This window comes from Saccostrea cucullata, unplaced genomic scaffold (genome assembly GCF_032062105.1).
Source record: "Saccostrea cucullata isolate Sc308-1 unplaced genomic scaffold, CSIRO_AGI_Scuc_v1 ctg2728, whole genome shotgun sequence".
NCBI lineage: Eukaryota > Metazoa > Mollusca > Bivalvia > Ostreida > Ostreidae > Saccostrea > Saccostrea cuccullata.
In genome coordinates, this window is record NW_026935066.1 from 43,095 (window position 1) to 58,116 (window position 15,022).

Here is a 15,022-nt window from a genome sequence, read left to right on the forward strand (position 1 = left end):
CAAATCTTGAAAATTTATTTTAAAATGGCCATAATTCTAAGCCGTTTTTGAATATTTCGTATAACCCCAACCTCTGATCTTAAATATTTAACCTTACAATAAAAGAACTGTTTCGGAAGTTTCTAATTCATAAAACACTTTTTGGATCGCAGTGGGCTCATGTTTTAATCAATAATTGAAGATACTCAAATTCACTCATTTTCTTCAAAAATCAGGAACATTGTAGTTTCACATAGCCTGAGTAATAAAACTTGGACTCATAATTTTTTTTTATAGGAAATGAAAGCACTATGTCTCCACATTATGTTGAAGTTCCAAATAGGACGTAAGGACTTGGTCAGTTTATTTGTACCATGTCAGGAGCATTTTATGGAGTTAGCTAATTTACCTCTTTGTACTGTGTAATGGACTTTTGAGCTTGAATATATTTGTGTCCTCATTATATTATGGGTAGCAATTTTCCCCGTTATTACATGTAGCAGGATATTTTTGTATTCATTTGAAATAGAATTTGTGCAAATACATGTACTTATGCATGAAAAGAAGGAAACACTTGAACTCGACAGTTATATATATCGACGACGTATTAACAATTGTAATTTCCATTCCTATGTCGATACGATATATCCTAGTGAGCTTGAGATAAAAGATACCCCAGAGTCTAACACATCTGTTTCATATTTGGATATTTTAACCACGACCAACAATCGCCATTATAAAAATAAATGTGATTAAAATCATTTTTTGTTTATTTCTTCTATATAAATAGTTGGACATTTTACTTGGTAAAGACGTAAATGGTAATCTTACAGCCTAGCTCTATCATAAACGTGACGACTTTAACTTTTCTTTCGTCAACTTCCCATACTGCCTTCATCTCCTTCATACGGAGTTTATATATCTCAGTTGATTCGATAGTAAGAGCATGCTCTACGTATATAAACAATGTCTAAAGCAAAGTAAATTATAGACAAACAATTTGATGAAACAAAAATATCAGGACTCTCATTTAAAGTCATAATTTCGTATGTTCTATGGCCGATACCATGACTTGTCAGCAAATAAAATATATCATCGAATCTAATGCTGACTGACGTTTTTCATCCTAATTGTTAGTCCATTATTTAAACATTGAATTGACGATGTATTTTTCCGTTTTTTCCCGACCATGACAAAGAACACAAAGCGGGTTTGACCAGTCGGCGGTGGATGCTTACTCCTCTATGACACCTGATACAACCTCTGATGTTTTGGAAGTCTGTGTTTGCTCTGCTTCTATTTTGTATTGTTTTATGGACTTTTGATCTTAAATACTGTTCGTTATATCACCATGTTTCATTATAATTCTATAAATGGACGATAACTCAAAATGATAAAGAAAACAATTTCGTTGTAAGTGACTGCTTGCGAGCATGTGAGACGGACATTGCTTTATGTTGATCCTTCGCAAAATAAATACAGCTCAACAAACTTTTTAAGCTCACATGGTTTTTCGCACAAATTAAGGTCACATTTTTGTAATAAAAATTACTATTTTTGAACCTCAGAACGATGACATAGCCCTACATTGTATTACATATATAATGTCAAGTATAAATGTCCTTTAAAAGTATTATCTTAAGTTTCCAAAGTGGATGTTTTAGAGGGGAATTTATCAATGAATGGTACGATGTTTCTACTATAGGCCTCTACCATAGGTTTTTCACAAATAATATAAAACGTGCTTTCTTTGATACAATGTAGTTGAAAATTTTAAATTTTCTTCTTAAAGGTGAGTATTTTTGTCTCGCCTGCGACGAATGTCGCGAAGCGAGACATAGCGACCATAGATTCCGTCGTCGTCGTCGTCGGCGTCCAACTTTTGGTTAACCCAAATGTCAAAGTTTTATAAACTGCAATAACTTTCTCAAATTTTATTCAGTCTTCTTGAAATTTGGACACAATATTCAGTATGGATAAAAATTTATATCCCAAGTATGATTTTGAAAAAAAAAATTCAAATTTTTCCGTATTTTTTCCTTAAGTTGGACTTAGTTTTTTCATGATAATTTATGGTGAAGACCTATATTCCAGCAACTATAAGTTATAGGGATATGATAATTAGTCAGTGGATACATCATGGGTAACCACAAACGTCAGTACCAGAATTAGGTCATCTTGACCTACATTTTTCTGCATGAGTGACTTTGGTTAAATTTTTGGTGGAGGTCCATATCTCAGCATCTATAACTTATAATGGCATGATGATTTGTCATTGTACAGGTTATAAGTAACCAACAACATCAGTACCAGAATTAGGTCATTTTGACCTACATTTTTCTGCATGAATGACTTTGGTTAAATTGATAATGGAGGTTCATATTTCAGCAACTATAACTTATAGTGGCATGATAGTTAGTCAGTGGATACATCATGGGTAACCACAAACGCCTGTACCAGAATTAGGTCATCTTGACCTACATTTTTCCGCATGAGTGACTTTGCATAAATTTATGGTGGAGGTCCATATCTCAGCAACTATAACTTATAGTGGCATGATAATTTGTCAGTGGATACATCATGGGTAACCACAAACGCCTGTACCAGAATTAGGTCATCTTGACCTACATTTTTCCGCATGAGTGACTTTGCATAAATTTATGGTGGAGGTCCATATCTCAGCAACTATAACTTATAGTGGCATGATAATTTGTCAGTCTACACATCATGGGTAACCAACAATATCAGTACCATAATTAGGTAATCTTCACCTACATTTTCTGCATGAATGACTTGATACATATACAGTGGATTTGATTTCAAAATGCAAGTTCAAATTATTGCGACTCATAACACGTTGCAATATTCGCAATAATAAAAACATCACAATAATTTGTGAATTTACAGGGTATATGTATATATATATAAATGCCAATATAATCGCCAAGGGATTAGATATTAAGTCAGCTGTTCCATTTCTTTATTATTGTATTTTTGAGTTATTCCTTCTGAAATGTCAATAAATGCTTCAGTTTATCAGACAATCATTTCTTACTAACCACAGCGACAGCAGGCGAGACACAGGGTTGCGGGCAACCCTTACGTACTTTTTAAAATTCTTTGCTCATTTACCTTACTCATGTGGGTTTTGTCGAAATGTAGCACCCAAAAGGGATAACATTGCAGAGAGGAACCATACTACAGAGTAGGATAATGAAGTATTGTTTATTTTTTAATAGTAAATTTTTCTATAAAAAGGAAAATTCTTCTGCATTTACGGTTTGAAACGTTAAAATTTTGCTGTGGGATGAATCTTTCATGATTCTAGATTTTTAGAAGGTGACTTTGAAAAATGCCACCTACAGAGCAGTCAAACAGATGAAAAATACTATTATCACCATGCGCTAAAGAGTCGAATATACAGAAAATACAAGTTACAGTAGCTATACTGTGCCCTTGTCTATGTTTCTGCAAAGAGCTACTGCTTTCAAAAGAATGGATAAAAAGACAGCTGCAATTGGCAAGAAACTACAAAAAATCAAATGGAAATAATTGTTATTTTTCAGCCAAGCATATATTAAAGTTCTAGCAATTGATTTGTATGAATTATGTTTTAGTAAATGAAATAAAACTCAAATAATGTAAACAAATACTTTTAAAATGTATTTTGATGTCTCAACACACAATATTACATTATAACAATGTGACCTTAATTTATGCGAAAAAACCATGTGAGCTTAAAAAGTTTGTTGAGCTGTATAAATTTACTCTATAGAAACTAGAGGTACTGTGAGCAATGAGCTCACTAAATGATAACCCCCCCCCCCCCGCCTCCCATATGAATATAATGGCAGTGTCCATGTTTTGTTTTTGAAAATCCAAAATATCTGTCAGATCAAAAAGTAAAATAGGAGGTGCACAATGGCAATATGTAATAGAGATTCTGTGAAAGTCTCATCAAATTTCCTTCAGTAGTATGAGAGGAGTTGCGGATAAGAGATGGGTACCCCAAAGCGTAACAGACGGAAGGACGTACAGACAGACGGACAGAGGGACGGACGGACGGATGGAAATACCGATTACTATATACCCTCCCACTTTTCAAGCGGAGGGTATAATGAAAACGAAACAATCAGATGGAACTAGGTGCTAAACTCTTAAACGGAGAGCTTACGTAGCCTCAACGCTAGAAGAGCGCTAGCAAACATTATTTGATGCTTACTACCAAATCCAAGATGATCTCGTTGGTTACAACTTTGCAACCAACACAATCATATTACGCATTTTCCATATCTGAGGAATTTAAATGTAAATTAACATACATATTTTTGCTTGATATAAACTTTTTTTACAGATATATTTATCTGGAATCCTTCACTTAGCGATAACTTACAATGTACAACTGTAGATACATGTAACTTAATCAGAAATGAATTGAGTTTCTATTAGAACATATACATTGTTAAACATTGGTTCATAAAATCATTTTTAGTTACCTTTCATATATGTCAAGGGGGAAAATGTATTGCTATAATATTGAATTTTTTTAAAAAATTCTTTTTAAAAAGCAATAGCAAATTTCTTTGAAATTATTATACATCCATATAAAAGAGAAAGAACAAGGATAAACATTTAAAACTAAAAAAGCAATGATTCCAGCATTAACAGAGCATTTTTTAAATTTGCAATTTGTAACTATAGTAAAATAAGGAAACAAAACATTCATTGCAATTTCATTGCAGTTACATAAAGAGGAATAGACCAAAATCATTAGGTTCTCTTAAAATGGTGGAACACTGATCCAACTGCCTCACAGTATGGCACGATGCAGCAGTTTATGCAGTTAGCATACAGCCTCTGGCAAAGTCCGCAGTTGATTTCGCAAACCTTCACGCATGGACTGATGAACCACACATGGGAGAAGGAGATAAGGGCAAATTCACAGCCCCACTCGGCGGCTATGCAGCATCCCAGGTAGAATGTCAGGAGCTTGTAGAGGCAGCCTTTCCACAAATTGAAGCAGGTGTGTGAGAGCTTGTAGGCACAGTCAATACTGTGGGTACCATCTGGCTCTCCAATCACATCGTTGAAATGAAGGGTCTGAAATAAATATTAATAAATATCGAGCTTCATCTTTACCTAAAATTTCTGAAGATAAATATATGTACGCAAGAAACTATCTATCTTCAAACGATCCCGTTATATTAAAATATACTTTTAACATAGTTTTGGATACTAAAAAGAAATCGGTAATAATTATAGTACTGTTATAAATAAATTCAAAGTTTAGTTAGATTAATATATTCCCTCTGCATGAATCATATCTTCAATATTTAAAATTGTTTTCTTACCCCTAGATGAGAGTTTATTCCATTAGGATCCCTGTCTTCTAAATCAATTGGTTCTGCTCCTGACATTGTTGGGATGTTTTTCGTCTAATTTTCGAAGATGAAGTGTTGTTGTTTGAGGTACCCGTTGTTGCTAACAATTTGAGTATTTGTTGACAATAGATACAAAGATTAATCTGTCTTAATGAGGGATTAACCAGATATTTTTAAAAGAATGGACTAAAACCACAAGCAAATATACGTCTATAACAGCACTCTTTGGCGATAAGAGGATATATGTAAGAAAAATCCCCAGGTATCGTGTGGATTTATGAATTTCGTTCTCCTTCACAATGCATGCACAACATAAATGTCTCATTCAAAGACTTTGTCTCTTTAAGGAATGTTTATGATTTATTCCTTATACATTTATGTATTTATTTCCTATCCTTTTAATTATTTATATAGAAATTTATTTTCTACTTTTTAACCATATTGTTTTTATTAATTTAAAAAAAATTATTCAGTATGCTTGATTTATTTATGTTAATAATATGAAGAGTATTGTTTTCATCTTACATTTGTACGACACAATCGACTAAAATGTATTTTCGTTTAAAAGGTTTTGCTCAAAATATATAGTTTAAAGTAATGTCTTTTTACGATCGTCAACCAAATTTAATTGTGCAATGTTTGGCTCATTCATTTTAGAGTTTATATAATTATTTGTTGACGTTTCATTTCTATCGCTTAAGTAAGAAGGTAAGGGAGGATAGGGTATAATTTCCATATGTTTCATTCCCTTTATTTCAAGTTCTTGAAAAGATTATGATCCGCTGTTTCAAAACTACATAAAAAAATGCTTTGTGCATTATATGCTGCCTTTAACCTTTTTCATATTGGTTTTATCTATCAATTCATTATGTTGAGGGCTCGGAGGATTATAGTAACTGTATGGTTTAACACAATTCTAAAGTCGCATTTGAAGTTTCCATAGCATAGTGTAATGCTGAGAAAATATGCACATTTTCAGACAACAATTGTTTTCATTATATATATTCAATGTATGTACGACGTACATGTCATCTATCGTTGATATGCTCTCAGCAGTACGACAAATTACATTGTTTTGTATTGTACGTTATGTAGTTACAGTAAAAAGTAAAACATGGATATAACGAACGATATTCAAGTTCAATCTAAGTCCATTTGAAAAAAATGGATAAACATGGGCCTCAAACAAATCAGAGGTACGATAAGGTACCGTGGAGGAGTGAGCAGCCTTTGCCGATCAGGAACACCCTTTATGTCCTTTTTCTCATGACCAGGAAATAAAGGGATAATTTGCTAACATTTTAGGCCTCACAATAAACATAAGAAACGTTCGTCAGCATTTAACTTAATAATATATTTTATTTGCTAACAAAAGTTTTCCTATCGACCAAACAACTTGCATATTGATAACTTTAAATATTCTTTTTTCATCAATTCGTTTATCAATAGCTTACATTCCTTAAACAACTGTTAAAAAAAGTGAAATGTTCTAATGTACCGTATGTATCGAATCAACTGGGAAATTTAAAGATTAACCGGTGTGACCGGTCGATATGGGATGCTCACTCCTCTATGGCATCCCAAATTAAAATGTTAAGGCTGTAACCAAATTGTGATTATAGTATCACAGATAGAGCCAACCATAAAAATACCAGTTCTGAGTTACTAGTACTTAGTTTATAATATCATGATACAATGTATATGTATGATCAATCACTTATTACATTAATCATAATGAAAAGAAAACGATAACTATGAAATAAGTTTAATTCTAACCAAATAATACAAAAGATTATAAAGTGTCCTCCAAACAACCACTTGCATTTGGATTGAATTAAATTGGTGTCTTTGGTTTATAATAATAGAAATGCATAGCGGTACATTAACATGTATGCTGAAATCAGTAAAATATTAAACTTATCGCATTTAATCAACACTATAAATATTCGCTTAACATACTGAATATAACATTTCCAAACTTTTTTGAAATGTAAGCACTGCAATTAACTGGTATTGAGGTATCCTTGAAATCAAATGCTAGCTGAATTTTCTAAAAGTTTATTATGTTCTCTCATGACCTAAAAGATTCAAAGAAGGGAACGAAAAAGGATTCCGATTCAATCTAAACGTTTATGTTCTTTTAAAATGATGGAACACAGATCCCATCGCTTCACAGACGGGCACGAAGCAGCAGTTCATGCAGTTGGAGTACAACCTCTGACAAAGTCCACAGTTGATTTCGCAAACCTTTAAGCATGGACTAATGTACCAAACATGGACGAAGGAGATAATTGCAAACTCACAGCCCCATTCGGCGGCTATGAAGCATCCCAGGTAGAATGTCAGGAGCTTGTAGAGGCAGCCTTTCCACAAGTTGAAGCAGGTGTGTGAGAGCTTGTAGGCACAGTCAATACTGTGGGTACCATCTGGCTCTCCAATCACGTCATTGAAGTGGAGGGTCTAAAATTAAAATATAAATGAAGAGCATTATTCAATTTGCATCCGAATACCTTGTTTTCATAAAAGAAATGAGAAACACACTATAAATACACCAGAAAATAAAATACTGTCTGAATTAAATAGTTAAGTGCATTAAATCATTTTCAAAACGTTCGGAAGAGAGCCATTGAGAGAAAGGAAATAACGTTGTTCTGCATGGTTTTCTTACCGTTGTGCTGACTGAAGACACTTAACACCATTACGCGCATTGTAGAAATTGATATTTGGGTTGGGATTTTTTGTAAAATTATATAAACTAATGTTTCTCCTGCCGATTCATATCTTTGAAAGGAAGAATCAAAGGTTGATGATTGAAAACGATTGCTAGATCTGTCTTTGTCGAGCAGCTTTCAAATTTCAATCGCAAAAATTAAAAGAAAAGTGTAATTTGATGTTAAAACCATTTAAAATGAGAAATATTGTTTAAGGAACTCCGATCCTCAGCAAAGAAGGATAACTCTTTAATTTATAATTTAAATCAAAAAGTCCAAAGTTGAAGCTTGAAAATAATTTTTTTCGTGCAATTTTTTTTATTTTATGCCTCTCAATGTACATGTGCTTCAAGGTTCTTCGAAGTTCTCAGAAAGGTCTTATAAAAAGTCAAAATTTTTACCCAATAATAGTATTAAAAATAACAAATTTTAAGAAATTGAGGTTCTAACCAAAAATAGCAATGTTTATTAACATGATATGAAATAAGAAGTAATTTATGGTGTTTTGTAATGATAGTAATCTTTATACACCATGTATAGTAAAATGATCAAAGTAAATAGAAGAAACTAAAGTACCTTATAGAAACAAAGTACCGTATAAGTATTAAAATTGTGCAATTTCTTCAAAAGCCTGGATACCTATGAGTTTTATTTCTAAAAGTGTTTGCTGATCGAATTGAAATTGGAAAAGGCATAGTAGATGTTTTAATTCGCATTTGCTGAAAATTTATTTGAGAATTCTTTATTTTCCCTATATAATATGATTAACTTTAAATATGAAGTTTGAAGAATTATCGTGGGTAAAACACTTAACGTTGAGAATTCAAAGATATTTTTGTTAGCATTTTCAATTAGACAATGTTTGATTTTCAGAACCTGAGGATCGGACTACCTTAACCAGCTCTTCTGATGTTATACTGTCCTCCCCGGCATCATGAAACTGACATTTTGCTGAAGTACAAATCATCCTTAAATATCTTTTTTCTTTAAATTCTTTTATATTTTTGTCGTTTTAAATTATTTCAGTAACATTTATTGGATATGAAATAAAACAATATCTGGAAAAATTCCTATATCTGCAGACAAAATTTAAAATGGTGAGTTTTTAGATTTAAACAGATACATGTACACATAATATTGATGAATGGTTCCAATGCCTTACCCCTAGATGGGAATTTAGTCCATTTGGATCCCTGTTCACCAGATCTACCTCCTCTGCCCCAGACATTTTTTATTAAATTTTTTATCGGAACTGACTCTAAGTGTTTAACGAAAGAGTTTAAGTATTGAGGGTTTTGTGCATTCAATTGTTTGTTAGAAACGTGGGTTTCAGATTAAAGATTAAGGTGGGGATTATCTACGTTACAATCGACATTACAGCAATCATTATTAAAAATGTTTTAAAAAATTTAAAAATGGTGAGGTTTTAGATTTAAACAGATACATGTACACATAATATTGATGAATTTCTGATCTACCTCCTCTGCCCCAGACATTTTTTATTAAATTTTTTAATAATGAGTTATAGCTCAGCTTTATTGAAAAAGATTCATTCTTGTACTTGTTTCGATGTTTAAAAAAATAGAATCTAGTTGCTATGATATGTTTAAAAACATTAATTCTAAGAGTTATTCATATGTACGGATGATTTATAGCAAAAACCTATATTTTCTTGATAATAAAACTTACACCATAATATTTTATTATCATAAAAAGGTCTTAATATTCATTTAAAATATTTTCTTCTCACCATTGTACATGTATGTACCATTGGTTGAAATTTTTTTTTTAATTGTACTACAACTGTGTAAAACGGAAACAAAATACTCAATAGTTTTTTTTTCAATTAATTCAACACTACGTGTTTCTACATGTAACGTAAAATAATCATAAATGAAATTTCTCAATTTATTTCAGGATACACATTTAAAGTGGTAATTACACGTAAGTATACACGTACCCCAAGATGAGCATTTACTCCATTTGGATCTCTGTCCACAAGTTCAACCTCTTCTGCCCCGGACATTTTTTGCTTAGAGTCTGTGATTTTTTAATATGTTATACACCAAATGGAAGCTCATTATTAGATAAAGATTATGCAGACAACATGTAAATAAAGATGGTTTCTAGGGCAGATTACTGGGATGACACATTGAATTCTTTAATGCTCATCGGCAAGTTTACAAGTCTCATCTTGAACAGTTCGATGGAAAGTATTGAGAGACTGTCTCTTACATGTTGATTACGTTAAAGACCATCATCACAAGCGGAGTCTGCATGTGGGAGAAGATCGTACATTTTGGCCGTGGTTTGCGACGATGGTTAAAGACAGACCATGTGGGACTTTGTTTGCTTAGAATAAAAAAATAGAATTATAGAATTGACGTACTGAGTAAACACATCGTCATAAATTATGATAAATTTCAATTTCTGTTTCTTTTGCTTGATATGAATTAAAAACATCATGTGCGTAATTTAATGTAGAACCAAAGAAACATACTAACTTAATTTCTTCACAACTCATACTTGAAATCGTTCTGCCACAACAATGAAGCATAAAGCTCATCTATACATGTATAATTTCAAAAATATTAAAGAAACGTTCCAACAGCTTCAAAAACTAAACAAAAGATAATTTTTTCTCGAGAAAACATTTTAACGCTTTAATATCTTATTGGTTATAAACACATATTTATTTTCCTTTTAATTTTTTCTCCGAATTATTACAACTTATGTTTGTTCGATTATTCTTTTAGCAACAAATCAGCAGAGTTTTTGAATTCGTTATAGAACAAAAATACAATAAATACAAATAAAAAAGCATATTCCTCCCATCTTTTATTTATGAAACTAAATAACGTAGAATAGATAACGTAGCATTACGATTTAACGGCGATTTTACTACAAAATCACGAAATGAAGTAAAATTCAAACCAAATATACTGGTACATAGAGAATCAATTTCTAAGAAATACAATTTATAAAAGTCGGTTGTCATTTACAACATAAGATAAACGAAAAAAAGTCTCTCATTCAATCTAAAAGTTTATTATGTTCTTTTAAAATGATGGAACATAGATCCCATCGCTTCACAGACGGGCACGAAGCAGCAGTTCATGCAGTTAGCATACAGCCTCTGACAGAGTCCACAGTTGATTTCGCAAACCTTCAAGCATGGACTAATGTACCAAACATGGAAGAAGGAGATAAGTGCAAACTCACAGCCCCATTCCGCGGCTATGAAGCATCCCAGGTAGAATGTCAGGAGCTTGTAGAGGCAGCCTTTCCACAAGTTGAAGCAGGTGTGTGAGAGCTTGTAGGCACAGTCAATACTGTGGGTGCCATCTGGCTCTCCAATCACATCATTGAAATGGAGGGTCTGAAATACAAACGAAACATCTAATCCTTTGGAAAATAACATTTAATGTAACAAATCGCTTTTTTATGTTTCATTTACTTGTATCAAATTTCAAGTTGTAAAATCGGCTTTTAGTCGAAAAACTAGGGCTTATCTATTCATTTTTAACACTTTTGTTATGATACCCTCATAAAAGTATTTTGGGATGATATTGAATTGATTTGACATTGCATGATTTAGACAATTTGAAGCATTTAACTGCAATATTTATTAAACATCGTTTCATGTATGTCATAATTAATCTTAAGTTCAAATGTCTGAATTACATATACAATATTCCTATATATATATTCACAGTTTTGATTTGAACTGATTCGTGAATTAAATTGATGAACATTAAATTACCTTGTCTCATGATATTTTACTGTTTTCGTGGAGACAAGAGGTTATTTCTGCATAACGATTATATGATATACGGTAAAATACATATTATGTGTCTAAAATTTTGATTGGTGGTATAAATAACCAAAATTTTTCGTGCAATCATTACTGATGGGAGTTATTTATTTGTTTGATTATTATATACTAATGTACGAGAAAGAAGTGTATATGAGAAACATTAAGAATGTAGCTTTTGGGTTGATATTTCTTTTAAAGAAAGGTTTGATAAAATCCAGATTTGACCTTCCAACAAAGACGAAAGTGTAAGCAGATTTTCCTCTAGAAATAATTGAACGGATTGTAACGCTTTTGTCCATTGTACCTCAATGATTTTAAGCAGATCATTAAATCAATGCAATAAAAGGACTAACCGAATGGCCGTGGTTCGCAGGGTTTTAAGTAATGGGAGCTCTACTTAAACAAAGCTGTTTGGCATGCTAGTGACACATTATAAACTGTATCAATAATAGACGTTTTTGGAAATAATTTCGTATTGTGATCTAACCTTTGCTCAGTTTGTGTAAGAGAAATTAACCTTTTTATTTATTTTTTTGCATCATTGAAAAACAGAATATAAGCACATTGTAAGAATGAGAAAGTATTACAGAATATTTTTGATTTAAGTGGAAAATGAAGCTACTTACTTTATTTTAAAATATATATTAAATTGACACAGAAATCTTGACGAAATAATCAAACTTTGCATTAAAATCCATAATTTACATATAGGGATTAAAATTTGTAATTGTCTTTTGAATTGAAGAATGCTATTTTATGTTCTATAAAACGAGATCGTAAGAAAACATGAACAGATTTTATGGATCTTCTCTTTAAGATTTACTATTTTAACTGTATTTGTTTAAATATACAGTGTATAGAAAACTTTACAAAACAAAAGAGAACCCGGAGAATAATGAAGCTCAAATGTGCATTGGAACAACAGAGATTGGGAAGAGACTAAAGAGGTCCTTCAAATGCATCAGAGATTGGATCAGATGTCATGGAGTCGGAAACATCCCTGTCGAACGGTCACACCGCTAATTGTACTCCTTATTATGATCGGGCAAACATAATCATATGATATAAGAACATTTTACTAAACGATTATTATATTTCATGTTGTTTATTTGGAAGATGTTAATTCTGTGTTCAATCTTTCCAGTTTACTATGTCTATATATTTACGAAAGATTTACTTTTGTTTTGAGACGGATTTTTCAAGTTACATCAAAGCAAAGACTATAAAAATAAAAAATAAATTTAACAAATATTAATTTCTACTAACAAAATAAAAATATAAATTGTTGAATAAGAGATGTTAATTGAATTGGAAGCTTATTTCAGATTTATCTTCATACCGATAGTTCTTAAACAAAATAAATTTCTCTAGCAAAATGCGTCATTATATTGAGTTTTCCCTTATATGGCATCAATTTATTTCAATTATATTCCAAAAATTATGAAAAAGAGACTGGTGTTTTAAATGTTTGTTTTGTCGTACATTTGGAAATATTTTAACAGCCAGTGATATACATTGTGAGCAACTATAAAACAGGCCTTCGGGTATCCGGACTGCGTTCTATACCCAGATTCTAGGCATCTTTTATCAGTTTATTTCTGATATTTTCTGAAATACCCAAGTCTGTATTTTTCATTGATACAAACATAATGCTTTAAATTAATAAAATCTGAATTTTTGAAAGTGTGAGTATGAAAATGTGTGCAATGATCGTTTCTCAACGAATTAAATCAAACTGTGGTGTGTGCTGCCAGTGTAACCCTGCAAATAGGGTTATGAAGAATGTTGAATGCCTGTTCTTAGGACAGAAACCTACATACCCCGAGATGAGCATTAAGGTTGTTGGGATCCCTGTTAACAAGGTCTACTTCTTCTGCTCCAGACATTGTGCTTTTGGACTTGACGCTCTTTTCACTCCGCGGAGAGGAATCTGGACTCTTTAAACTCAGATCGCTAACGTGAGACATAGTATTAAAAGTTGCAGTCGCTAGGATATTAAAACAGGGCAACAAAGGGATAGTCTGTACAATAATTAAGCTGTGTTTTGCTGATTGTTAATCTGTTTAAAACACGATTAATTTCCATTACTTGGCGCAAAAGAAAATTTGAATTGGTTACGATTAAATATTATTGTAATTGTTGACATAGAGCTGTTGGCAAACAGATTTCAAATTTAAAAAAAAGGTTCTTGTCACGAAAAAATACGACTAACTGAAGATAGGAATTTGACAGCCTTATGATTTTGAGAATATTATAAAAAATAGTATATAATGTAAGCTTATGCATTACTATTGTTCAGTTTTTGCGACCTAAGTTAGTTAAGACACTGTTTGGAAAAGAGAATGTTTGCCCTAAAAATAGGGAGACTAATCTTTTCCTTGTTTACTGCTATTAGCAGTCTAATTTGTATTCAAATAAACAAGAATTTGTGCAAAATATTATGCGTGAAAAGAAAAAAACATGCTGTGACCTTCAAATGTACACTTATATATTTTCAACCACATATTGTCTATTAACGATCTGTTTATGGTAATTTACATTCTCCTGGTGGCATTGGAATAAAAGATACCACAGAGTCTGACACATCTGTTTCATATTTGGATAGTTTATGTGAAAAAAAGACGTTAATTGTAATCTAACAACCAAGCTCTATGATAAACGTGATGACTTTAACTTTTCAATCGTCAACTTTCCTTTCTTAATACTGAAAAATATGCTTTCATCACCTGCATGCGGAGCTTACGAGGGTAGTCCAAAAAGTTCGTGGACAAATGCTTTATTCTCTTAATAAAGCCCGCGATGGCAAGCATGTGCGATAATATCTTAAGGACCCTCTCTACACAAGTGCAATTGATTTTTTGGACGTGAAGAAAAATATATTGTATAAAGGTGTTAATATTGTGCTTAATTGTTAAAATTTCACTATGTTTAAAAACAACACAGGATCAGTGAATAGAAATCACTGTTAATTATTTCAACAGAGAAAATACATGTAAATAACATGTTCAGTTAATTTATCTTGGCCTCTTAAAATGTTAAGAATACTTGAATTAATTACAAATTGAGTAATACATTGTAAATTTTTTTTTTTTTTTATAATTTAGATCTAAGGGCAGGTCACTCTTACTGCAGAA

At 31.9% G+C, this 15,022-nt stretch overlaps 3 protein-coding genes across 3 annotated transcripts; all 3 read right to left on the reverse strand.

The window, feature by feature from the left end:
- Positions 1–4,687: 4,687 nt before the first annotated feature.
- LOC134241790 (caveolin-1-like) lies at positions 4,688–5,416 on the reverse strand. The gene is made up of 2 exons (XM_062723810.1): positions 5,331–5,416; positions 4,688–5,079 (listed from the first exon to the last, which is right to left on the reverse strand). The coding sequence occupies exons 1-2, from the start codon at positions 5,394–5,396 to the stop codon at positions 4,750–4,752; spliced, it is 396 nt and encodes a 131-aa protein (XP_062579794.1). The 5' UTR covers positions 5,397–5,416; the 3' UTR covers positions 4,688–4,749.
- Positions 5,417–7,109: 1,693 nt separating this feature from the next.
- LOC134241791 (caveolin-1-like) lies at positions 7,110–9,299 on the reverse strand. The gene is made up of 2 exons (XM_062723811.1): positions 9,234–9,299; positions 7,110–7,820 (listed from the first exon to the last, which is right to left on the reverse strand). The coding sequence occupies exons 1-2, from the start codon at positions 9,297–9,299 to the stop codon at positions 7,491–7,493; spliced, it is 396 nt and encodes a 131-aa protein (XP_062579795.1). The 3' UTR covers positions 7,110–7,490.
- Positions 9,300–11,107: 1,808 nt separating this feature from the next.
- On the reverse strand, positions 11,108–13,893 carry LOC134241792 (caveolin-3-like). Its single transcript, XM_062723812.1, has 2 exons — positions 13,709–13,893; positions 11,108–11,450 (listed from the first exon to the last, which is right to left on the reverse strand). The coding sequence occupies exons 1-2, from the start codon at positions 13,853–13,855 to the stop codon at positions 11,121–11,123; spliced, it is 477 nt and encodes a 158-aa protein (XP_062579796.1). The 5' UTR covers positions 13,856–13,893; the 3' UTR covers positions 11,108–11,120.
- Positions 13,894–15,022: the final 1,129 nt, after the last annotated feature.

What these genes read in the sequence shown, in the direction of transcription:
- LOC134241790 (XM_062723810.1), bottom strand. Translation starts at nt 5,396, where the DNA reads ATGTCAGGAGCAGAACCAATTGATTTAGAAGACAGGGATCCTAATGGA. An exon ending in GAATAAACTCTCATCTAGGG is followed by an intron (nt 5,080 to 5,330) that starts GTAAGAAAACAA and finishes TATTTATTTCAG; the next exon opens with ACCCTTCATTTCAACGATGT.
- LOC134241791 (XM_062723811.1), bottom strand. Translation starts at nt 9,299, where the DNA reads ATGTCTGGGGCAGAGGAGGTAGATCTGGTGAACAGGGATCCAAATGGA. An exon ending in GACTAAATTCCCATCTAGGG is followed by an intron (nt 7,821 to 9,233) that starts GTAAGGCATTGG and finishes TTTTAATTTTAG; the next exon opens with ACCCTCCACTTCAATGACGT.
- LOC134241792 (XM_062723812.1), bottom strand. Translation starts at nt 13,855, where the DNA reads ATGTCTCACGTTAGCGATCTGAGTTTAAAGAGTCCAGATTCCTCTCCG. An exon ending in ACCTTAATGCTCATCTCGGG is followed by an intron (nt 11,451 to 13,708) that starts GTATGTAGGTTT and finishes TTTGTATTTCAG; the next exon opens with ACCCTCCATTTCAATGATGT.